Source organism: Chlorocebus sabaeus, chromosome 23, assembly GCF_047675955.1.
Source record: "Chlorocebus sabaeus isolate Y175 chromosome 23, mChlSab1.0.hap1, whole genome shotgun sequence".
Classification (NCBI taxonomy): domain Eukaryota; kingdom Metazoa; phylum Chordata; class Mammalia; order Primates; family Cercopithecidae; genus Chlorocebus; species Chlorocebus sabaeus.
The window spans coordinates 248,738-273,224 of record NC_132926.1 but is presented as its reverse complement, the minus strand read 5'-3'; the positions used below and the strand labels follow the sequence as shown (position 1 = coordinate 273,224).

General features: G+C 50.9%; 1 protein-coding gene and 1 long non-coding RNA gene across 2 annotated transcripts in view; both read left to right on the top strand.

Moving 5' to 3' along the window:
* The window catches only part of LOC140709932 (uncharacterized), a 28,202-nt gene extending 26,771 nt beyond the window's left edge, over window positions 1-1,431 (top strand). The window contains exon 3 of the long non-coding RNA XR_012090720.1: window positions 622-1,431. This is a non-coding gene — a long non-coding RNA (uncharacterized lncRNA). The remainder of the gene's footprint in view (window positions 1-621) is intronic.
* A 131-nt stretch (window positions 1,432-1,562) lies between these two features.
* The window catches only part of LOC119623252 (protein FAM153B-like), a 72,663-nt gene continuing 49,738 nt past the window's right edge, over window positions 1,563-24,487 (top strand). Inside the window, exons 1-10 of the mRNA XM_073010798.1 lie at window positions 1,563-1,660; window positions 6,333-6,504; window positions 9,219-9,286; window positions 9,752-9,931; window positions 10,878-11,065; window positions 13,075-13,195; window positions 14,502-14,823; window positions 15,178-15,242; window positions 15,731-15,756; window positions 17,897-18,000. Of these exons, the coding sequence (XP_072866899.1) occupies window positions 15,219-15,242; window positions 15,731-15,756; window positions 17,897-18,000 (154 nt within the window). The 5' untranslated portion in view covers window positions 1,563-1,660; window positions 6,333-6,504; window positions 9,219-9,286; ... (3 more) ...; window positions 14,502-14,823; window positions 15,178-15,218. The remainder of the gene's footprint in view (window positions 1,661-6,332; window positions 6,505-9,218; window positions 9,287-9,751; window positions 9,932-10,877; window positions 11,066-13,074; window positions 13,196-14,501; window positions 14,824-15,177; window positions 15,243-15,730; window positions 15,757-17,896; window positions 18,001-24,487) is intronic.

Below are 24,487 nucleotides of genomic sequence, written 5' to 3'. Positions count from 1 at the left end.
GTCTCTCACAGTGGCTCTCACTGAAACCAGGGCAGGTGTTTTTGGCTGTCTTTACTGGGCCCAGACTAGACATTCATAGCTGTGCTCATGCGACCAGCCACAGTGTTTACAGCTGTCTACATGGCAATCGTCCCTGGTGCCACAGCTGTCCTTACTGGTTTAGCCCAAGTGTTCTCAGCTGTTCTCTTTGGACCCAGGCCAGGTGTTCACAGCTGTCCTCGCTGGCCCTGCCCAGGTTTTCATGGCAACTCTCACTGGGCCCAGCTCAGGGGTTCACAGCTATTTACTTAGGGCCGAGCCCAAACACTCCCAAGTTGTCCTTATAGAGCCCAGCCAAGGCGTTCACAGCTGTCCTCCTCGGTATCTAGCCCAGGTGTTAGTACTTGTCCTCACTGGGCCCAGGCTACGTGTTCACAGTCATCCCCATCCAGGTCAGCCCAGGTGTTCACAGCCTCCCTCGTTTGTGTGAGCTCAGCTCTTTATAGCAACAGTTTTTTATAGCTGTCAGTATGAAGGCAAGCCCAGGAGTTCACGCTTCCTCTCAATGACATGAAGCCCAGAGTAAGAGCCATTTTCATTGGCCTGAGGCCACCTGTTCATCGCCATCTTCATTATGTCCAGCCCAGGGTTTCCCAGCTGTCTTCATCCAGGCCTGAACCGGTGTTCACAGTGGTCCTCATCTAAACCAGCCACGGAGTTCTCTGTCCTTCACATGACAGCCAGCCCAGATGTTCACAGCCGTCCTGATCGGGCCAGCTAGTTTGTTCACATGTGTGCTAATTGGTTCCAGCCACTCTCATAGAGGCCATCCCAGGTAATGACAGCCATCCATACTGGGCCCAGCCCTGGTGTTCATTGCTTTCCTCACAGGACTTCTCCCAGTTGGTTCCAGCAGTTTCCATGGTCCCAGGCCAGGGCTTCCCAGATGTCCCCCATGGGGACAGCCCATCCGTTCACCATCGTCTTAATTAGGCGCGGTGCAGATGTTCACAGCTGTCCTCATTCGGCTCAGCCAAAATGAACAGAACTGTCCTCCTGAGCACACACCAGATGTTTCTAGCTGTCCACATTGGGGTCAGCCCAGGTGTTGATAGCCATGTGTTCTGGGCCCATCCCAGTTATTCCAGGCTGTCCCCTTGGGCCCAGCCCAGGTGTTCACAGCCATCCTCATTGGTCCGGGCACAGGTGTTCACAGCTATCCTCCTTCGCCCCAGGCCAGATATTCACATTCAATCTCACTGGGCCCAGCCAAGGTCTGCAATGCTTTAATTACCGGGAGTAGCTCATGCTTTCACACCCTTCCTCACTGGTGCCTACTAAATTTGTCAAAGCTGTCATTGGCCGCTGCCAGGGGTTCCTTCAGAACCTCATCCCCCAGGAGCTTGCTACAAGTGCCAGAAATCTGGCCACTTGGCCAAGGAATGCCCGCAGCCCGGGATTCCTCCTAAGCCGTGTCCCATCTGTGCGGAACCCCACTGGAAATCGGACTGTCCAACTTGCCCGGCACCCCCTCCCAGAGCCCCTGGACTCTCGCCCAAGGCTCTCTGACTGACTCCTTCCCACACCTTCTCCGCTTAGTGGCTGAAGACTGACGCTGCCCCATCGCCTTGGAAGCCTCCTGGACCATCACAGACGCTTTGGATAACTCTTACAGTGGAGGGTAAGTCCGTCCCCTTCTTAATCAATACGGAGGCTAGCCACTCCATATTACCTTTTTCAAGGGCCTGTTTCCTTTGTCTCCCTAACTGTTGTGGTTATTGATGGCCAGGCTTCTAAACCCCTTAAAACTCCCCAACTCTGGTGCCAACTTGGACAATACTCTTTTAAGCACTCCTTTTTAGTTATCCCACCTGCCCAGCTCCCTTATTAGGTCGAGGCATTTTAACTAAATTATCTGCTTCCCTGACTATTCCTGGGCTACAGCCACACCTCATTGCTGCCTTTTCCCCCAGTTCAAAGCCTTCTTCGCATCCTCCCCTTGTATCTCCCCACCTTAACCCACAGGTATGGGACACCTCTACTCCCTCCTTGGTGACCGATCGTGCACCCCTTACCATCCCATTAAAACCGAATTACCCTTAGCCCGCTGGATGCCAATATCCCATCCCACAACACGCTTTAAAAGGATTAAAGCCTGTTATCACTCGCCTGTTACAGCATGGCCACCTAAAACCTATAAACTCTCCCTACAATTCTCCCATTTTACCTGTCTAAAAACCAGGCAAGTCTTACAGGTTAGTTAAGGATCTGCGCCTTTTCAACCAAATTGTTTTGCTTATCCACCCTGTAGTGCCCAACTCGTACACTCTTTCGTCCTCAGTACCTTCCTCCACAACTCACTATTCAGTTCTTGATCTTAAAGATGCTTTTTTCACTATTCCCATGCACCCCTTGTCCCAGCCTCTCTGCTTTTACCCCAGACTGACCCTGACACCCATCAGTCCCAGCAGCTTACCTGGGCTCTACTGCTGCAAAGCTTCAGGGACAGCCCTCGTTACTTCAGCCTCCAAGCTCTTTCCCATGATTTACTTTCTTTCCACCCCTCTGCTTCTCACCTTATTCAATATATTGATGACTTTGTAGTCAAAGACTTTGTACTTTGTAGCTCCTCCTTTGAATCTTCTCAACAAGACACCCTCCTGCTCCTTCAGCATTTATTCTCCAAGGGATATTGGGTATCCCCCTCCAAAGCTCAAATTTCTTCTCCATCCGTCACCTACCTTGGCATAATTCTACATAAAAACACCGTGCTCTCCCTGCCGATCATGTCCGACCAATCTCTTAAACCCCAACACCTTTTTTCTACAAAACAACTCCCTTTCTTCCTAGGCATGGTTGGATACTTTCACCTTTGGATACCTGGTTTTGCTGTCCTAACAAAACTATTATATAAACTCACAAAAGGAAACCTAGCTGGCCCCATTGATCCTAAATCCTTTCCTCACTCCTCTTTCCATTTCTTAAAAACAGCCCTAGAAGCTGCCCCCACACTAGCTCTCCCTAACTCATCCCAACCCGTTTCCATCACACACAGCCGAAGCTGCAGGGCTGTGCGGTCGGAATTGTTACACAAGAGCCGGGACCGTGCCCTGTAGCCTTTCTGTCCAAACAACTTGACCTTGCTGTTTTAGGCTGGCCCCCACGTTATTCCTGATACCACACCTGACCTCCTTGACTGTATCTGTCTGATCCACCTGGCGTTCACTCTGTTTCCCCATGTTTCCTTCTTTCCTGTTCCTCACCCTGATCACAATTGGTTTATTGATGGCAGTTCCATCAGGCCTAATTGCCACTCACCAGCAAAGGCAGGCTATGCTACAGTATCTTCCACATCTATCATTGAGGCCACCGCTCTGCCCCCTCCACTACCTCTCAGCAAGCCGAACTCATTGCCTTAACTGGAGCCCTCACTCTTGAAAAAGGACTACGCGTCAATGTTTATACTGACTACGCCTTCCATATCCTGCACCACCCTGCTGTTATATAGGCAGAAAGAAGTTTCCTTACTATACAAGAGTCCTTCATCATTAATGCCTCTTTAATAAAAACTCTTTTCAAGGCCGCTTCATTTCCAAAGAAAGCTCGAGTCATTCATTGCAAAGGCCATCAAAAGGCATCAGATCCCGTCACTCAGGACAACGCTTATGCTGATAAGATAGCAAAAACAGCAGCAAGCTTTCCAACTTCTGTCCCTCAGGGCAGTTTTTCTCCTCACTTGGCCACTCCCACCTACTCCCTCACTGAAACTCCACCTATCTCTTCCTGCACAAGGCAAATAGTTCTTGAACCAAAGAAAAGATCATCTTCCAGTCTCACAGGCCCATTCTATTCTGTCGTCATTTCATAACCTCTTCCATGTAGGTTACAAGCCGCTGGCCCACCTCTTAGAACCTCTCATTTCCTTTCCATCGTGGAAATCTGTCCTCAAGGAAATAACTTCTCAGTGTTCCATCTGCTATTCTTCTACTTCTCAAGAATTACTCAGGCCCCCTCCCTTCCCTACACGTCAAGTTCGGGGATTTGTCCCTGCCCAGTACTGGCAAATTGACTTTACTCACATGCCTCCAGTCAGGAAACTAAAATACCTCTTGGTGTGGGTAGACACTTTCACTGAATGGGTAGAGGCCTTTCCCACAGGGTCTGAGAAGGCCACCGTGGTCATTTCTTCCCTTCTGTCAGACATAATTCCTCAGTTTTAGTCAAATCACCCAAGCAGTTTCTCAGGCTCTTGGTATTTAGTGGCTCCTGGTTTTACCTCAATCTGCCACCCTTAAGTCTCTCTTGAAGTGGATAGATCTTCAGTGGCAAGGTACCCTCCAATACTTTCACCCTGATGAAGTCCTATTCTTTACTTTTATACTTACTCTTATTCTGGTTCCCCTTCCAATGCCACCCTCTACCTTTCCCCAGCCATCTCCACCACACTATCAAACTTACTCTTTCCTAGCCGTTTCTAATCCTTCTTTAACAAAAAAATGCTGGCTTTTCATTTCTCTTTCCTCCAAAATTGCTGAGGCCTTGACTTACTGCTGAAAAAAGAGGACTCCATATATTTTTAAATGAAGAGTGTTGTTTTTATCTAAATCATTCTGGCCTGTTACATGACAACATAAAACCCAAGGATAGAGCCCAAAAACTCACCAGTCAAGCAAACAATAACGTTGAACCCCCTTGGACACTCTCTAATTGGATGTCCTGCGTACTCCCAATTCTTAGTCCTTTAATACCTATGTTTCTCCTCCTCTTACTTTATTCGGAACTTGTGTCTTTCGTTTAGTTTCTCAGTTCATAAAAACCGCATCCAGGCCATCACCAGTAATTCTATACAACAAATGCTCCTTCTAACAACCCCACAGTATTGCCCCTTACCCCAAAATCTTTCTTCAGTTGAATCTCTCGCACTGTAGGTTCCTGTGCTACCCCTAATCCCGCTCGAAGCAGCCCTGAGAAACATCGCACATTATCTCTCCATACCACCCCCCAAAATTTTCGCTGCCCCAACCCTTTACTGCTATTTTGTTTTATTTTTCTTATTAATATGAGAAGACAGGAATGTCAGTCCTCTGAGCCCAAGCTAAGCCATCATATCCCCTGTGACCTGCATGTATACATCCAGATGGCCTGAAGCAACTGAAGATCCACAAAAGAAGTGAAAATAGCCTTAACTGATGACATTTCACTGTTGTGATTTATTTCTGCAGTACAACTGATCAATGTACTTTGCAATTTCCGCCACCTTTAAGAAGGTTCTTTATGATCTTCCCCACCCTTAAGAAGGTTCTTTGTAATTCTCCCCACACTTGAGAATGTACTTTGTGAGATCCACCCCCTGCCCCTAAAACATTGCTTTTAACTCCACTGCCTGTCCCAAAACCTGTAAGAACTAATGATAATCCCACCACCCTTTGCTGACTCCTTTTTTCGGACTCAGCCCGCGTGCACCCAGGTGAAATAAACAGCCTTGTTGTTCACACACACACACACACACACACACACACACACACACCTGTCGTTGGCCAGACCCCATTGTACACAGTCATCCCCATTGAGCACAGCGCAGGTGTTCACAACTATCCTCATCGGACTGAGCCCAGTTGTTCGTTGCAATCATTACTTGGGGAAGTCCAGGTTTTCTCATATGTCCTAATTGGGGACCAGCCCAGAAGTTAATAACCCTTTTCATCTGGGCCAGCACGCTCAGGTATTCACAGCTATCCTTGTTCTGATCAGTCCATCTGTTCAAAGCTGCCTCCTGGGCCCAGCCTAGCAGCAGTTTTCAGTGGGCCCAGGCCATGTGTTCATAGCCGTCCTCTTCTGAGAACACTCAAGTTTTCATAGACATCCTCATTGTGTCCAGCTGATGTTGTCCCCAGGGCAGGGGGCGGGCTCAGCCCAGGTGTTAATCATCCTCAGTGGGATTAGCCCAGTTCCCAGCGGTCTTCATTGGGGTGAGTCCAGATGTCCGTCAAGAGTCATCCATATTGGGGTCGTTGAGGTGTGTGTTCATAGCCATCCTCCCAGCACAGGTCCATGACTTCCCCTTGTTAGAGGTGAATGTGATCCTGGGCATCATTTCTCTGGGGGAAAAATTGGCCTCTCTGGGGCTCCAGTTCCTCTCTGCTGCTGGCTCTCCTAGGCTGCCAGTAGCATATCACACTTCTCCTGTGTAGAGGGGGCAAGGGCACCCCCTTCACACTTTCCCCATGAAGCTGAAAGTAGCCAAATTCTCCCTTAGAAGAAGTTTACTGCTTCTTTGAGTAAACATAGAAATAGATCTTTCCAGTCTCAAAGAAAGTTAGATTTGTTTCACTGGAGTTGGTTTCTCCACCCAGGTCGAGTGGAGTGTGGAGTGGCCCACACCCATGTCAACCAGTGGCTCTGAATTGTTGATGGGCAACACCACTAAGGTGCTCACGGCCACTCTGTGTCCTCCCAGTTCCTGCTGAGGATCCCCTGGAAGGCCTCGCCAGTGAGCTCAGATGAGGATGCCCATGGCATTTGAAGGTCAGGGCACCTGGTTTTATCTGAGAGAAAGTTATTTTCTTATTAAGATATGATCATATGTATCATTTGTGACTTGTATGGTGTCCTTGGTGGGGGAAATTCTGAATGAGCGTCTGTTCCCCACTGAGGCTTGACTTAAGGCAGCAGGAGAAAATGACAGCATCAGCCACACACTGAGTGGCCGTGAGCTTTTCCCTTAGCAGCTTGATTCTCCCCTTGGGGCAAAATCACTTAACTGCCAAGCAACATGTCCTTGAGAGGAAACATCCTCCAGGAAAAACTTTAGCATGAGTCGGTTCGTTCTATTCTTCTGTGTTCCTTTGAACACGATTTCCCATCTGGTTTTCTAATGTCACCAAGTGAAGAAAAGACGTGTGCACACAGGACACAGGATGGTCTGAAGCTCAGTGTCTTTCTTTCTGTAAATGCAGGCCGACAAATGCGCCAAAGAAAAAGGTGTGTGTTCTGGAAGCACTGCTTTCTAAGGAGAGATCTTTAGTGCTGCCAAAGGTAGCACTTCCTAGCCTGCTTTTGCGGAGAGCCACTTCAGTTTGAGCTTCCTGATAGAAATGAGGTTTGGACAGTTCGGTGTAAAAAACACTGAGTCCAATAAAGAACTGTGACCATCCACTGGAGTCTAGGGAGGCAGGATTGTCAAGTAGATGGAATAGTGTGTGCACAAGGTGGGGAGGGAGGCAGGATTGTCAAGTAGATGGAATAGTGTGGTGTGCATCGGGGTGGGGAGGGAGGCAGGATTGTCATGTAGATGGAATAGTGTGGTGTGCATCGGGGTGGGGAGGGAGGCAGGATTGTCATGTAGATGGAATAGTGTGGTGTGCATCGGGGTGGGGAGGGAGGCAGGATTGTCATGTAGATGGAATAGTGTGGTGTGCATCGGGGTGGGGAGGGAGGCAGGATTGTCATGTAGATGGAATAGTGTGGTGTGCATCGGGGTGGGGAGGGAGGCAGGATTGTCATGTAGATGGAATAGTGTGGTGTGCATCGGGGTGGGGAGGGAGGCAGAAGTGTCATGTAGATGGAATAGTGTGGTGTGCATTGGGATGGGGAGGGAGGCAGGATTGTCATGTAGATGGAATAGTGTGGTGTGCATTGGGGTGGGGAGGAGTGATTGGGAATGTCTGGGGAGTGCATGTGCATTTCCCCAGAAAGCATGTTTCCCCATGCAGAGCACAACCCAGGGAGCACTTTTCTTAAAAAATTGCATCACCACTGCACACTTCACATAATTAACCCATTGATCCTCCACCACAGCTGTCCCTGAAGGTAAATTGTACATCCACACTGCTCAGAGGTGGTACAGAGATGAGTTTCCCAGGCTCTCGATCTCCTAAATGGAAGAGGCGAATGTGAACTCAGGAATGGATGGAGGATTGATGCAATGGGCTACTGTTGTGCACTCACCAGCCAGCCCTGGTGTAACTCGTCATGCCAGGGAATTCTGGCATCTGTCTGCGTGTGGAAGGATGAGAGCCTAGACAGGCCCCAAACACTGTCGGTGTAGGGAGGTCTCAAAGGTTCCCTAACCCAGGGTAGGAATAGTTACATTTTCCACTGGACTTTGGTGTGATCATTAATGTGAAACACACATAGAGAGCTCACAGGCTGTCAGTAGCAGTGGTGGGGTCATTTCTCAGTTTGTGGTCAAAAGCAGAGAATAATCAGGGACCTGCTCTATTGTGTTTAATAACAGGATCATCACAAGCCTCAGAAATGCTCCAGTTGGCCAGGTGGGTGGCTCACGCCTGTAATACTAGCATTTTGGGAGGCTGAGGCAAGAGGATGGCTTGAGTCCAGGAGGTAGAGATCAGCCTAGGCAACATGGTGAGACCCCGTATCTATTTAAAAAAAAAAATTAGTTGTGTGTGGTGGTGCACCTATAGTCCCAGCTACCTCGGAGGCTGAGTGGGGAGGATCACTTGAGCCCAGAAGGTGCAGGTTCCAGTGAGCAGAGATCATGTTACTACAGTCCAACTTGGGTGACAGAGACTGTCTGTCAAAAAAAAAATATAAAGAGGAAAAATAAATGCTTTAGTTGAGGAGTAAACACAGTGAAGACCCAGCACCGAATATGGTTTCAAGGAACAACTTGGGTGTTAGCCTACCACTCATCTCCCCTGCACGGCTGGGTTGGGGAGGGTCCGCACCCTCACCTGCTGCCCCCATGATGGACTGTCCCAGTGTCAAAGCCCCTGTGAGTGTGAGCAGCAACAGACTCCCGACGCACACAGACATTGCATTGAGAAGGCTGAGTGCCAGGACAGATAGCACTTGCTAAGTAGGAATTATCTTTAAATGAGAAGATAACTTCGCATTTTCAAAGCTTTGTTTTATTATCTTTAAAACAAAAGATTAGTGAATATATAGAATATTTTGGCTAGAATGAAATGTTCTCTTAAACAACAGTTTCTTTTTACCAAGTATAAAACATTCTAGAATGACAGATACACACTGAAGCACCACAGGTGGATTCTAGGGAGGAAATGACCTTGGAAGGACTCAGGAGGGGAGGGCAAGTGAGCTTGGGTCTGATTAGGAGGCAGGAGCCCTGAGAGGCTGCAGGGACGCCCAGCCTGCCCTGGGTGCTGTGCCCTGTTCAAGATGGGATGTTTTACCTGATGAGGCGGCCTGGGGCTAGAAAGCTGTTTTTCCTGCTCCTCCCTGCACCTGCTGATGGTCACACTTTGTCTTCCTAGATTCCACCGAGGACCCAATGGAGGAACACCTCAGGGAGAAGAAAAATGAGGCCCCATGGAAACTGAAGGTCAGACCCCTGCATTTGTCTGAGGAATACAGTTGCTTTCCTAGCTTTATCTTTCTGAATGAGCCTAAGAGATGAGAATCTGACCGTATGTATTATAGACGACTTACACCGTGTCCTTGGTCGGGTGAATTCTGAGCGAGAGCCTGTTCCCCAGTGAGGCTTGCTTTTAAATAGCAGGATAAAATGACAGCATCAGCCACGCACTGTGTGGAGTGAGCTTTTTCCTTAGCAGCTTGATTCTCTCCTTGGAACAAAATTACTTAGTTGCCAAGCCACATGGACTTGAAGGAAACATACTCCAGGGAAACTGTGTCTGTAGTGTGAGGCGGTTTGTCCTGTTCTTTTGTGTTCCTTAAACACAGTTTTTCATCTGGTTTTCTAATGTCACCAAGTGAAGGAAAGACCTGCGCACACAGGACACAGCACAGCCTGATGCTCACAGCAATATGTTTTCTGTTATTACAGGAAGTTTCAGGAGTCAAGGAGAACGGTGTATGTGGGGCAATCCCTCCCGTGTGGACGAATAATCCAGATGATGAGGAATGTGCCACTGTCTCGCTGGCTTTCCTGTAGACAGGCAGCCGGAGCTGAGCTTCCTGTTGTGACTGAGGACCCAGGCTGTGGTGGGAGAAGTGGTTGCTCCAGGTAAGGAGAGACGGGCACATTCTGCAGTCCCTGGGAACTGCTGCGTTCTCTCTATGTGGGGTGGCGTTGTGTGCATGGGGCTGGTGTGTGGGCCAGAATCCTGTTTAACTGGAGGGAGCCTCACAGCTCCTGGCCAGGGCAGCTGCTTCACACTGGTTGCAGCAGAGGTGGGAGAGGATCCAGTTCCAGTGCGGGATGAGCTAAGCAAAGGGAGGGGCTGCCCCAGAGGCCAGTTGTTTCTTGCAAATCTCCCTTGTGACCCATAAGGTGTCACTTTGCTTGTTTCTCTGAGATAGGCTTGGACTCATCAGTGCCAAAGTCTGTGACCTGCCACCCATGGGTGGAGGGATCCTGGCCATGGCTGGTCACTGTGAGGGTAGGGGTCGTGTCCTCCTTGTTTTCTCATCCCAGAGCTCAGCCCCGGGCAGCTCATCTTGGGGCCCCAGTGATGTTCTAGTACACACAGCCGAGCGCTGAGATAGACCAGAAGTGTGAAAAGGCTTCCTGCTCACCCTCCGCAGTCTGCTGAGCCCCACACATTTCCAGGTTCCTGTGTGGATTCTGATTCAGGGTCAGGGGGAAGTGCCTGGGCTCCCCTCTCTGTCTGCTGTTATGGTCCTGTCTGCTCCTGGATCGTGAAATTAAGGATTAAAAGAGTAAATATTGTGTGTAGCTCACCATATTTTAAAGTCCATTAAAATAACTCCAGTAGGAGCATAGGTATTTTTAGGAAAGTTAGATGACGTAGTAACATTTTTACAAAAAAGAGGATATTTACCAGGCCTCTTTCTGTGAGGAGACCCTGTCCTGGAGTGATGTCCTGCATTTGTGTGCTGCCTGTGTGAACACTGCCTACTTCACAGTGATGAGGGTGGCTTAGCCAGAGACCCAAGGCTCTGTCTCCCAGGGCTCTCCTGATGGTCTCCTCTGCCTCCTTCACCACCAGGGAGGGTGGCCCAGCAGCAGCTTGGCTCGTGCTCTCACCCACCTCCTCCACACACACCAGCCCTGTGTGCTCAGCACCCAAGACTGCCAGAGGTCCTTCAGCAGCTCCCACGGCTGACAGTGACTCTATGTTTCCTAGCGACGGTGACCAATCAGATCATCCCAGAAGCGGTTGTAGCTCGACGCAAGGTAAAGTCTTCTTTCTTTGTCTAAGATGGGAATTTTATTTCTCTTGGTTTCTTTCCATTTTATTTGCATTATGATATGCAAATCTCACCATGGAAATTATAGATGAATTGCAGAATTTCTTGGTGAGCAAATGTAAGAGTCCATTACCAACTAAGCCCTGATTCAAGATGGCACCCACAGGTGACAGCTTCAGGGACAGACTGCATGGCAGAGAGCATTTTCCTCATGAGAAATGCTGGTTTTTAAAAAGAATGTAGAATTTGCAACCAAAAGACGTTGGTCTAGATGGAAGCAGCTGGACCCCATAGTGTGGCACGTGTGTGTTTGAACATTCTACGGTGACCTGCCACGGAGGTCGTCTGAAGATGGAGCCCTTGTCTATGGCCGTAGCACCCTGAGTGCATCCGCTGTCATCTCATGATGAAGGTCCTGCCTCCGTCCCAGCTGCCACTCTGTGAACTGCCGTTTGACACTGTGCAGAGCCAGGAGACCAGTGATGAAGACGGGAGGCGACCTCTGCTGCTCTTCTCAAAGTGTGCTTATTTCCCTCTTCTCACTGCAGTTTCTTCGGATCAGCCACTTGTACTTAAAATGTCTCCCTGATTTTTTTTTATTTCCCCAACTCCAGTTTGTCTATAGATGTTCAAATTTTAGAGTTTTACAACTCAATTTGTATTCTTGATTTTTCTATCAAGATTTTTGCCGTAAACATTTTCCTCTATTTAGGAAAATGTCCTGTTTCCCATGCCAAGTTTATGCAGGCATTTTGCTAGAATAGATCCGGAAGGAACACAGCAGCACTGCCTTCACCAGATCTGGAGAATCTTGATACCAAGTGCGGTATGAGACAGCCCATGAGAGGGAGATTACAGGCCAGTCTTCTGAATAGAGACATCCAAAGCTGAAACCAAATATTAGAGCAGGCTGAATGCAGAGACTGCTACAAACAATGATGAGTTATTTCATGATTTGAAACAATATTGCCTCGTTTAACAGTTTTGGGGATTGTTTTAAAGAAAAATTTAAAAGATAAATACAACTGAATGAATGTAAACAGTTATAAAACAGAAAAAGTTATGGGGTGGTAAAAGGCTTATGAAACAAATGTTTTATAACCTCATAATTTCTAATCCCAATCAAAACTGGGATAGATTTGTTTATAAGGTCTTATTAAAATTAGCTACAATGTTAAACATACGCTAATATCAAACTAGAATTTTGGTTGAAAAGTAAGCTGTTCTTAAGATACGAATTTGTTCTCAATGAGAATACAAGAGGTAACAATTTTTCATTCTGAAATCTATTTCTTCTTAAAACTTCTCAGACTGATGCCTCAGAAGTTCGACCTTTACTGTGTTCTTTACACGTAATTTACAGGTCACACATCATTGTCTTCTGTTTCTTTTTTCTTGGAAAAGTTGCATCTTTATACTTGGCTGGGATGAGAACTCTCCTTTTCTTTCTTTTTTTTTTTCTGTTTGTTTGTTTTTTGAGACGGGGTCTCCCCCTGTCGCCCAGGCTGGAGTGCAGTGGCACAATCTTGGCTCACTGCAACCTCTGCCTTCAAATTTTCGTCAGCTCTGTCACCATCCCCCAGGTTCTAATTCTGTCACTGTAACACCAACACGCTTGCCTTCAAGGTCTAAAAAGCCGACATTGGTCTGAGCTGTCACATGGTTTTGTGCTCTTGGCTTTTGGTCTATCTGGGTTGTCTCCTGCGAGCAGGCGGAGGCACTCGCTTTCCTGCTCACGGTCCTCCTTCCTCTTTTTCCTCTCCTCTCTCTGGCCAGAAGCTTCACCAGGTTTACCTTGGTCCATTTCACAAGTGAGGGAACTGAGGTATCCATGGTCAATGAACTCTGGTGCTGGGGGAAAGGACGCAGGAGCTCCCCAGCCTGGGTCCTCTGGTTTGCTCCAGCCCCTTCTCTGGGCCAGTGGTGAGGGTCCAGGGGTGGGGCTGAGTAGGGCTCCCAGATGAGGGAGGTGGCCCCAAGCCTGCCCATTCACAGGTAAAGCATCTGTCTCAGGCTCCAGTGCCCTGGAGACAGCCTGGCCCAGATACAGGAGTGACACGTGGAACTGTGCTCAGAGGCTGACATAGGAGCCCCGGGGTCTCAGCTGCTTTCTCAGGTAGGACCCTTGCTTTAGCTGATGTCAAGGAGTGTGGTGGGTCTGGGGACCAGACGAGGCATGGCCACATCAGAGGAGGCCTGAGGGAGGGGCGGGAAGACATCTGTGCCAGGGGTGGTGCAGGTGTGTGGCGAGGAAGTCAGGCTGTGGCCCTTGCAACCTGCGTTTGCCTGCCTGGAGATCTGGCATCTGATGGAAGCTGCTGTGCTGGGGACAGGGTGGAGGGTGGAGGGTGCAGGGTGGAGGCTGGGCGGCAGGGGGCAAGGGGTCAACTGTGTTTCCTTGTCCAGAACAGGACTCCTTCCCACGTCCCAGCTCACCCTGGGAGAAGGAACAGGGGCAGAGTGGAGCACAGCCCAGCCCTCACCTTGACGCTTCTCTCCATCTCTTGGAGTGGAGGGGGCTGCGTGTCTATTGTGACAGCTCCCTCCAGGGGGTGCCGGGAGACCATTTCCTGGTGCTAGAGCTGTGCCCCCAGCCCCCACCCTGGTTGTGCCCTGTCCACCCCACTTCCCGCCTCTCCACAGCTTTTTCCTTGTGAGTGACTAAGGAGAATCTACGGCAGCACCTGTGGGCAGCCCAGGAGCACTCCTGGGGTAGCCTCAGCTCCTGCCGGTCTGTGCTCACCCTGGGGAGACAGCAGCAGAGACCTCACAAGCTGTCACTTGGCAGGGAGAGGCAGCAGTCAGGGCCCGGTGCGGTGACTTCTTCCACACGCCTGTGTGGTGAGGTGCGGGAGATTGAGAGCTGGCTATCGGACAAGGAGCATAACGTGGCCACAGGGGACCACAGCGGTGGGGCTGTCTCCCCCCGACCATCTGTGCCTGGGCCTGCCAGTGCCGTCTTCTGTGCTCTGTGGGGTGGGGTCTTTGGCCCCCGGGAGGCCGTGGGTCAGTGTGACTCAGAAAGGTCAAGCTCACAGGTCCCCTGGGGTCTCTCACCCAGGCACTGTGCCCTTGGGGGCTGGGAGGGGTGAGAAAGTCCCAGGCCTCCCAGAGCCCACCTGGCTCCCCCACCAGAGTGGCAGCCTGGCCCAAGCTTGGGGCTGAAGGAGGTGATGCTGTGCCCCCGAGGCGGGCTCCACCTCCCCCAGGAGACCTTGGAGGACAGGCCCTCTCCCGACCCAGGCTCCAGGACACTTGGCAGTGCCTGAAGTCCTGCCTTTCCTCCCCACTTCGGTCTTACCTCCCTATGGTGAGGCCCAGGCACATGGATGACTCTGAGCAGACCTGGACCTCCATGGAGCCCTAGCCTCATAGGTGTATGATCTTGGGGGCCTCAGGGACCCCGTTCTCCCCTTCCCTAGAGCCTGGAGGCTGTGAATCCTGTGGATCCCTGAGCTGTCCTCTCTGAGACCCCAGGCGAGGAGGGAATGCGTGAGAGCGGGCAGCGAGGTGTCCATGTTCCCGCGGCTCCTCCCTGTGAGACCCCAGGCAAGGAGGGAATGCGTGAGAGTGGGCAGCGAGGTCTGTGTTCCCGCAGCTCCTCCCTGCTTGGCTTCTGCGTCCTAGAGAGCCGGCGGCAGGGAGATGGCACAGGCAGGACCTTGAGGGCTGCAGTTCAGGTGGCAGCACAAAGTACAGCAGCCCAGGCACCACCTCAGAAAGGTCACCTGTGCCCCTGGACAGGTGTGCGCCCACCTGGCGGGATGGTGGATGCATGCTTTTCTCCCTCATACTGGGGATACCCGGAAGGCCTGGGGCCAGCTCAGGGAGATGTCTCTGGCGTGCAGGACTAGGTCCCAGGGCCCTAGAGCTGCCTCTCAGATTCAGCTGCTGGCAGTGGCACTTCCATTCCTGGCTCTGGGCTCTTCTATGCCCTGGGCTGCTGACGTCTGTGCCCTGTAGAAGCCCAGGGTTCCAGGGAAGTGGTTGAGGGTCAATGTGGTCCCAAGCAGGAGGCAGGACAAGGGCCATCCTAGTTGCTTCCAATTCCCTCCTGTGCCTCTGTGACTCCAGGAAATTCTCTCCCTTGTGTTTCAGAAAGAGAAAAATAAACCATGTTATTTCCTAGAACGTAATGAATGAACTGGGAGATGCTGGGGCAGGTGAGTACACCAGGTGCCAGGACCCATGGGTGAGTGAGCTGGGGTACAGCAGGACCTGGGGTGGGCGTCCAGTGGAGGGAGAGGGCTCACTGGGTTTCTTGCCACTAAAACCAGTACAGACTCAGCAGCCAGGGGCTGGTCCTGGGAGGGCCGGGGGCTTCCTGGTCTGCTCCCCTTCCTGCTGCTCCACTATTGCCTGTGGGGCATCTGCTGTGCCCAGGGAAGCCTGAGCCCCCTTCCAGTCACTTAGCTGAGGCAGGGATCTGGGTATGGCCCTCCTCACCTGGGGAAGCGGGGTTCACAGGCACTCAGAGACAGGGGCACGATGCTCTGCCATCGTGAGGGGTCAGCCTGGCTGTGTGACCCAGCACCAGTGGGCAGCCCACAGGTGATCTCTGCAGGAGACTCCTCTGGCAGGTCACAGGACGCCCCACAGAGCCTTGGAACATCGTGACTGAGGAAGGGCTCACATCTTGTTTACTCCCCAGCCTCCCCACCACCTGCATCTGCAAGGGTAGGTGAGACCGAACTGGGTGGCAGAAACGCTCCCAGTCTCAGGGGCTTAGCGCCGTCCTCTGTGTCCTGCTTGGCACAACGGCACAGCCTGGCATGTCTTCCAGGCCCTGGGGTTGGTGGCCACACCTTCCAGCTCGTGTGACCAGCCATTTGCGCAGAAGGGCACAGAATTTGAGGAGGCTGAGGCTTGAGGAGCTTTGAGGCCTGGAAGGGGGGCCACCATCACTTTGTGTTTCAGGGGGTCCTGTCACATGGCCCTTCTCACTGCCAAGGAGGCTTGGAGTACAAAGGACACAGGGGTGGGCCTTCGGGGAGGGGTTCTCCTGCACACGCTTCTGCCGGTGCGCTCTTCTGTCCTTGTCCGCATGTGAACAGCAGGAGCTGGCGATGGGCCCAGCAGCTGGGGTGCAGAGAGGGAGAAAAAGTGTGTCAAATAATTATGGGTTCTTTTTTTATTTAGATGAAATTCACATAATGTAAAACTAATTTTTTAAAAAATTTGGTGGCATTTAGCCCCTTCTCAGCCTTGCACAGCCATCACCTCTACATAGTTCCAAGACATTTCCATAACCCCAAGAGGAAAGCCCATGCCCATTAAACAGTGGCTGGCCACTCCCCTCCCCCGGACCCTGATAACCCCCAGTCTGCAGTTCCGTCTCTGTGGCTTGGCCTCTTGACATTTCATCTGCATGGGCTTTTGTCTGGCTTCTGTCACTCAGCATAAGATCTTTAGGGTTCCTCCCTGCTGTGGCCTGTGTCAGGCCCCCTTTCTGTTGGGGTGAATTGTCCATCACGGGGTGGACACGTGGGTGCTTCCCAGCCTTTGATGGTCATGAAAAATGCTGCTGGGCACACTCTTGTTAGAAATATCCAGGTCCCTGCTTTCAGTACTTTGGGGTCACAGGTATGAAATTGGCTGCCAAACTGTTTTCCACGGTGGTTGAATGATGTTCCATTTCCAGCAGAGGTGCAGAGAGTCTTCTTTTATCGGGTCCTCAGCACCATGTGTTATTCTCTGGTGTGCCTCACCTGGTCATCCAGTGGGTGCGCGGTGCTATCTCTTTGTGGCTTTAATTTGCCTTTCCCTGGTGACAGTGTGGCTGGGCATCTTCTCCTGTGCTTGCTGGCCAGTGGCCTCTCTCTTTGGAGAAGCTTCCTTCTGAGCCCTCGATCCGGCTGTCTCAGGGGTCTCCTGTTGTGTGGCTGACTTTACATCACATCTGCGCCCAGGGCTGCTGAGCAGTGGTTTCATCTCAGGTGGCCGTCCTGCAGTGGAGCTGACTTCGCTGTCACAGCGGCACCCGGGTTTCTCAGAAGCAGCTTCATCCAGGGGCATCCCTGTCAGTGCCTGAGCCCCAGGTCCCTGGTGGGAAGGACGTGGGTATATCTGTGTCCTAATGTGGGCATTGAGTCACCACACCCTCAGGTACCCTGAGGACATTGTCAGAAGACCTGACCCCGAGGACACATTGAGTGCAAACATCCTGGAAGCAGTGATGTTACCACTCGTGTGAGAAGGGGCTGCTCAGGAACCACCTTGGAAAGGATGGGGGTTGGGGAAGGTGCCAGGGACCAACTCCATGATGAGGCAGGGCTCAGCTGCGTGGGAAAGCAGAGCTGCCTTCTCTTGCTCCCCCTCCATCCAGACTCTGACAATAACCGGGCAGATCCGGTGTGAGTTGGTTACTGTAACTGCTGTGGTGAGATGACATGCCGCCAGCCCTGAGCCACTTTCCTGGGGGAGTGGTGCTTGCACCCAGACAGCTCTGGAGGCCAGCACAGGGGTGGGTTCCCACAAATCTGATGGCTGGGGTGGGAGAACTGGCATCCATAGGCAGACACTCTGTGCTCCCGGGGAGGAGTTCCTGTCCCCATTCACAGCTGGGAACAGAGGCAGGCCTTGTGTCCAGCCGTGGCATACAACAAAGGGGTGCAGAGGCACGGGATGGGCTGCTCTGCCTTGCTTGTCTGCTCCTTCCTGTCACTGAAATCGCTCCTTTGGACTGGGCTCACATCTTGCCTCGTGGTCAGTGGCCTAGGAGGACACTTGTGGTTCTGGCCCTATTTTCGCCCCTTGTCCCTCACCCCCAGGGGGCCACCTAGGCCAGTATCCATTCTGATTGCCATCATGCCCACAGGCTCCTTGGACCCTGGTCAGAAGTTCCTTTGGTGAATGATCCTGCAGACATCACACGGGCTCAAAGGGCATCAGAACCCCAGCTGAGAGGAGCCTCAGTATCAGGTACAAACCTCTCATTTTACACATGGGGAAACTGCGGCCCAGAGGGAGGCATGAGTTGTCACACATGGGGGCAGCATCATTGGAAACTTGGTACTACCACCCTTCCTGGCACAGCCACCCCACCTTGGGCTTGGATTCCTTTTTGCTCTTGAAGTTGAGGTTCTGAGGTTGGATAGCAGTGTCCAGATGCAGGTGACTTGTGCCCCAGCGCTGGGCTGCCTGGCTGTGTCCTGGGCTTGTCTGAACCCCAGTCTGTGCTGGGCTGGAACCTGCTCTAGAGGTTCCCAGCTCTGTTCCCTTCACCCTCCACCCTAGCAGACCCTCAGGCCTTTTTTGTGCTCACCCCCCAAGCTCCCCTTGGATTCTGCTCTGGAGTCCAAGGCAGCTCCACCTGGGACCTGGGCTGCCACTTCACCCCCATTGCTCCTCTTAGTCTGTGATGAGGATATGTCCAGACCCCTCCCTTCCCGAGAGCTGCAGTGGGTCTTAGAGGAGCCCAGCTCTGCCCCATGGGCTACCCTGGGGAGGTGGAGACCCATCTGATACTGTCACTGCAGGGGTTGCCCCATGTGGCAGCTGCTCGGCCAGGGCTGCCCTGACCCATCCCCAGCTGTAAGTCCCGTGTCACGTCACTGGTGTGCACGGGCACTCAGCTCTGTCAGCTGTGAGTCCCACATCACGTCACTGCTGTGCACAGGCACTAAGCTCTGTCAGCTGTGAGTCCCGCGTCACGTCACTGGTGTGCGCAGGCACTCAGCTCTGTAATTGACTTTGTCACCTCCACATCCTTAAGTGTTTGGTGGCACCAGGACCCGGCAGGGCTGACGGAGGGACCCCTGGAAGCTCAGTTAATTCTCTATGTCCAGCAAGGATGGGTGTGAGGCCTTGAGCACTGAGCGTCGGGGAAACCACCTGAGGTGTTCCTCCCAAACAGGCGCCCATGGCGGTGCTGTCCCTGCTGGTGGGCACTGCCTGAGCTAAATCCCCGTCTCACCTTCCCGGACCTTCACCTGGCTTCAGGGCTCCTCAGCCACCCGCATGTCACTGAAATGTCAAAGAGCTTGTGAGGAAGCTTCTGGGGCACCTGCCTTCTAGAGGAGGCTGAGGGCAGCTGTGGATGGTTATTTATGGTGATGTTTTTGGCCTGGGCTGCAAGCCGGTGGGTAAGTGGCCCAGGGATGGCAGCTCAAGGTGCCCCGGCTTCTCTGCATGCCTGTCACTGAGTGGAGGAGCCTGGACCTGCCACTAGGCTCTGTCCTAGCTTATTCTCTGTGTGTCCTCAGGTGGGGTACCCACCCTGTCTCTGCCTCAGTTTCCTCCTCTGGGAGACGGGGATCCTAACAGGTCCCCCCTCTGACAGTGGTTTTGATGAAGTGCATGATGTGGGTGAAGCACCCGGAGCGCGCCCACTCTTGAAGAACGCACCACGGACTCTCAAGGTTCATGTTGAGAAGGGGCTGGGGTGGGGCAAAAGTGGGCAGGCCATTTCAGCTCCAGGCACCTGGGCTGACAGATTGGGTTAAATTAGCATGTGCCTTGCTGAGAGCACAGGGGACAGTTGCCCAGACCAGAGGCACCAGGTCAAAGCTGGTGATGCCTTGGCCTTATCACCCTGGCAAGGGCCAGTGCATGATGTAGTCGGCCAGGGGTGGGCTCGAGCCTTGCAGCCGAGGGGGCCTGGTGACCCTCACAAGGTCGTTCACAGGCCACTGGGGTGGCCTGTCCTTTTCCAGCCAGGCCTCACTCTAGGAAAAAAAAATGGATGGTTACCTCGTTGGCCTTTGCGTGGAAGTGGGAAGTCACTGCTAGCGAGGCTGGTGATGAACTCCGCAAAAGCTGGGAAATGCGGTTTGAGCAGGAGCGCCCGTTATCTTGGCCAAGCTGCTGCAGCCGGGCTGGCGGGTGTGGGAGTGTGGGTGGTGCCGTGGCACTGCTCGGGGCCCAGGCCCCTCAGAGCAGAAGACCGGGCCGGTGTGCAGTCTTGGGGTGCTGGCTCCCCCAGTGCCCAGTTGCTGATGAAACCTCAGCCATGCCCTAACCCCTTCCCACCCGCGGCAGAGGGCTGTGTGTCTTCTGAGGGTGTCAGGAGGCTCAGGTCCTGGTCACAGTTCCAACATGAGTGTGAGAGGCAAATTCGGGGCCTCAGTTTCTCGGCACAGAATGCGGGGAGAGATGTCTGTGTTCTCCAGTGGGTGGCTCAGGCGAAATCCTGGAGGAAGAAGCCTCCAGGAGGATAGGATGATGCAGAGATGGTGGCACCTTCAAGGCCAGGGCCAGCTCCCATCTCTGCTCCTCCTCCCGCTGCTCCTCCAGGCCACCCCTCTCCCGGCTGGGGGCCCAGGAGGAGAGGTGTCTGAAGAGACACTGCACCCCACCCTGGGTCCCCTGCTCTACATTTTGGGAAGAAGGAATTGAAGTCTGGGACTCAGGCTGCACTGCCATGATCATGACAGTCGTCCTCATTGGACACCAGGGAGGTAGCTGCCCTTGGCATTATTGAGTGCCCAGTGTATGCACTAGGCTGTCCATGCATGTCCAGAGACCAGTGTTTTCTTGACGACTTGACAGAGAGATGCTTAAACTGAGAGCACTAGGAACGGGACAGGCTGTCGGAGTTTCCAGATGGAGGGACTGACTCGTAAGTGAGTGCACCTGGGCTGTAGGGCCATGAACTGAGGCAGTTGGCTCCCCAAATGAGGCTCCTGTGGACCACTCAGTCCAGCCTGCTCCAGGCCTTTGCTCCTCACCCGCTCAGTGCCGGGCATTGGGCCATGACGGGCTGGGCGATCTGATACCTTGTTATGCCCCTTCCTTTTATGTTTAGACGCAGCCGCCCAGCCTGCCTGCTGCAGTAGAAATCGTACAACTGACAGAACGGAAGCTTTGTGACACCAAGGTACCAAATTACAAACAGCAACTAAGGCCATGCCAGGCAAGGGTGGAGTCACACACCCCTCGACTTAAGGAATAAACTGTTCTGATTGCCACAGGGTTTTCTTTTTCTCTAGCAGCTAAATAAGCACTGTTAAAAACATGGTAGCTTAGCACCAGGCACGGACTAACTCGCCCCCAACCCCTGTTCTAGCAGCTGTAACTACAGCTCTGATGGGACAGGAGATTGTTTTTAGTAACTTTCTTGTATTAAGAGCCCACCCACCATGGACTGATTGTGGCCGGTTTACAGAGGCTGTGCACTTGTGTGCCTGTGTGTCCTGAAAAGACCTTTTGAGGTAAAGAGCCTAATTGTAACACATTTACATATTGTCTTCACCCCAGAGTGAACATGGGTCGTGTGTTACACGCGTGTTTGGTCGGTACATGTGCATCAGGACCGCCGTCGTGAACATGGGTCGTGTGTTACACGCGTGTTTGGTCGGTACACATGCATCAGGACTGCCGTCGTGAACGTGGGTCGTGTGTTACACACGTGTTTGGTCGGTACACGTGCATCAGGACCACCGTCATGAATATCCATGGCTCCTCCTGTAACCTGTTGAAAGTTTGTTTAGCTTGTCCGGAGTAAAGCTCCTGCCCCAACTCTTCCTCCTTCCACGTGCCAGGCTCTTACCTTGGTGGGAGGCACACTTCCCAGCCTGCGGGATGGCCACTTTGTGGGCTGTGTGCAACCTTTTATGAGAAATAAGGTCTCTTTGCTGAGCAGACGCTCTTAGGTCCAATACCAAGCCTCAGCAACACGCGGTTTCCCCATGTAACAAGCCTGCACACGTACCCCTGAATCTAAAGTGGAGGAAAAAAATCTCCTCTCCATTTCCAAATGCATAGATCTTGTGAACAGAGTGGATGAAATGGTTTCTTTGTAGAGCAGCATATCAGGTCTACATTACCTTTTGTTACCTGCTACCCTGTAACGCGCTTTGGTTAGTTTCCCTGAATGTTTGTATTCACTTGTCAATCAATTCACAGTGGCTGATGCGTAAGTGAAACCCACACTTAGCTTACCCTTGGTCGGTGCCATAGAGTGACAGGCCCTGTCTCACATGTCTGAGAGGTATCTCTGTACTGGAAATGTTTAAGCTGGAATATGCACGTGGCTTTTAACACGTTTGCAGTTTCTTTGCTATTCTCCTTTTAAGAGGTGGCGTCTCTGCCCACCCTCACTGGTTAATCAGACTTGTCACCAGTGCTGGCTTTTCACTGGCAGATGATGTGGAAGTGATGTTGTGTAACTTCCAAAGTTATGTTGGAAACACCATGAGTGTCTGCCTGCTTCACTCGGGACACTCACCAGTGAAGCCCTTGGCCACCAATTCAAAGCTCTTGAGTGTCCTGAGACTGCCTGCTGCTTGGAAGCCCAGGGAAGTCCTGTGTGTTCTCCAGCCAAGCCCAAGTACCTCTGCAGACCTGTGCATGACGGCACATCCAGAAGATTCCAACCCCCTGCTGTGAATTTAATCCCACTCCATAAGATTTCTCTGCAGTCCCCAGACATCAACAACCCCCAGTAAGCTCTCTTTTCTGTGTCCTGCCTGAATTCTTGTCCCTGTGAAGCATTAGCAAATTGAAATATTAGCTTTCTACCAGCATTTGGGGGTTTAATTTTTTGGGGATAACATGCTAGTAGAACATTTACAAGGCACAGAAGACTGCACACTGACATCTGGACTTGTCTTTCCCTCTTCTGCGGCCTGCCAGCGTCTGCCTCTGGAAGTAACAACTGTTAAGTTTCTGCATATCTTACCAGATTTATTAATTGAACAATCATGTAGCAGTGACACCACAACAAAGCTTTTTAAAAGGGCTTTGGCTACCAGGGTAAAAGGCTCATTTATTTTCTTTTACTGTGAACACTTTGGTGGCACCAGGAAGGAAAGCCTTAGGCTCATTCCTTTTTATTGTTCCTAATATATTCTGTTTTTAAAAATGCCTGTCCCAGTTTAGCATTAAGAGATATAAATCTGTGGTCTAGTGTTTTTATTATTATTATTATTTATTATACTTTAAGTTCTAGGGTACATGTGCATAACGTGCAGGTTTGTTACATATGTATACTTGTGCCATGTTGCTGTGCTGCACCCATCAACTCGTCAGCACCCATCAACTCGTCATTTACATCAGGTATAACTCCCAATGCAATCCCTCCCCCCTCCCCCCTCCCCATGATAGGCCCCGGTGTGTGATGTTCCCCTTCCCGAGTCCAAGTGATCTCATTGTTCAGTTCCCACCTATGAGTGAGAACATGTGGTGTTTGGTTTTCTGTTCTTGTGATAGTTTGCTAAGAATGATGGTTTCCAGCTGCATCCATGTCCCTACAAAGGACACAAACTCATCCTTTTTTATGGCTGCATAGTATTCCATGGTGTATATGTGCCACATTTTCTTAATCCAGTCTGTCACTGATGGACATTTGGGTTGATTCCAAGTCTTTGCTATTGTGAATAATGCTGCAATAAACATACGTGTGCATGTGTCTTTATAGCAGCATGATTTATAATCCTTTGGGTATATACCCAGTAATGGGATGGCTGGGTCATATGGTACATCTAGTTCTAGATCCTTGAGGAATCGCCATACTGTTTTCCATAATGGTTGAACTAGTTCGCCATTCTAACTGGTGTGAGATGGTATCTCATTGTGGTTTTGATTTGCATTTCTCTGATGGCCAGTGATGATGAGCATTTTTTCATGTGTCTGTTGGCTGTATGAATGTCTTCTTTTGAGAAATGTCTGTTCATATCCTTTGCCCACTTTTTGATGGGGTTGTGTGTTTTTTTCTTGTAAATTTGTTTGAGTTCTTTGTAGGTTCTGGATATTAGCCCTTTGTCAGATGAGTAGATTGCAAAAATTTTCTCCCATTCTGTAGGTTGCCTGTTCACTCTGATGGTAGTTTCTTCTGCTGTGCAGAAGCTTTTTAGTTTAATTAGATCCCATTTGTCCATTTTGGCTTTAGCAAAAGCCAAAATGGACAAATGAGGTCTAGTGTTTTTTAACTAAGTTTTCTCTCTCTCTCTGATATGTATGTGTATCTTTATATGTGCACACCTGCACAATTTTCAGTTGTTGAGAATTAAAATTCTCCATTTACACAGGTAATATGTGTTCTTTCCCAAATCCTGCTAACCACTCCGTCAATTAGATAATCCCTGAAAAAATTGCAACATCTATATTAATGCAGTTTTTATTCCTCATCAATGACCCATTTGATTTAATAGTTCTTAAAACTTGTGACAAATCAACAGTGATGGAAATTTGTACTGAATCATTTCATATCTTTTTTTATTACTATGAATTCTTAGAGATTGGCTTTAAAATTGAACTTACACGAATGCATTTTAAATTGAATTTGGAACTAGTTTAGAATTGTTGAAGCTAGTACTCTCTAGTGACTCAGGAATAGTAGAAATGGGTGGGGAAGGCATTTCACATCTAGCCTGGAATCTGCCTTTATTCTCAATGTATTAGCTTATCTTCACCCTGAAATTTTCACTATCAAATATATTGGAGAGGCAGATCTTTTTCCTCTTTTAAT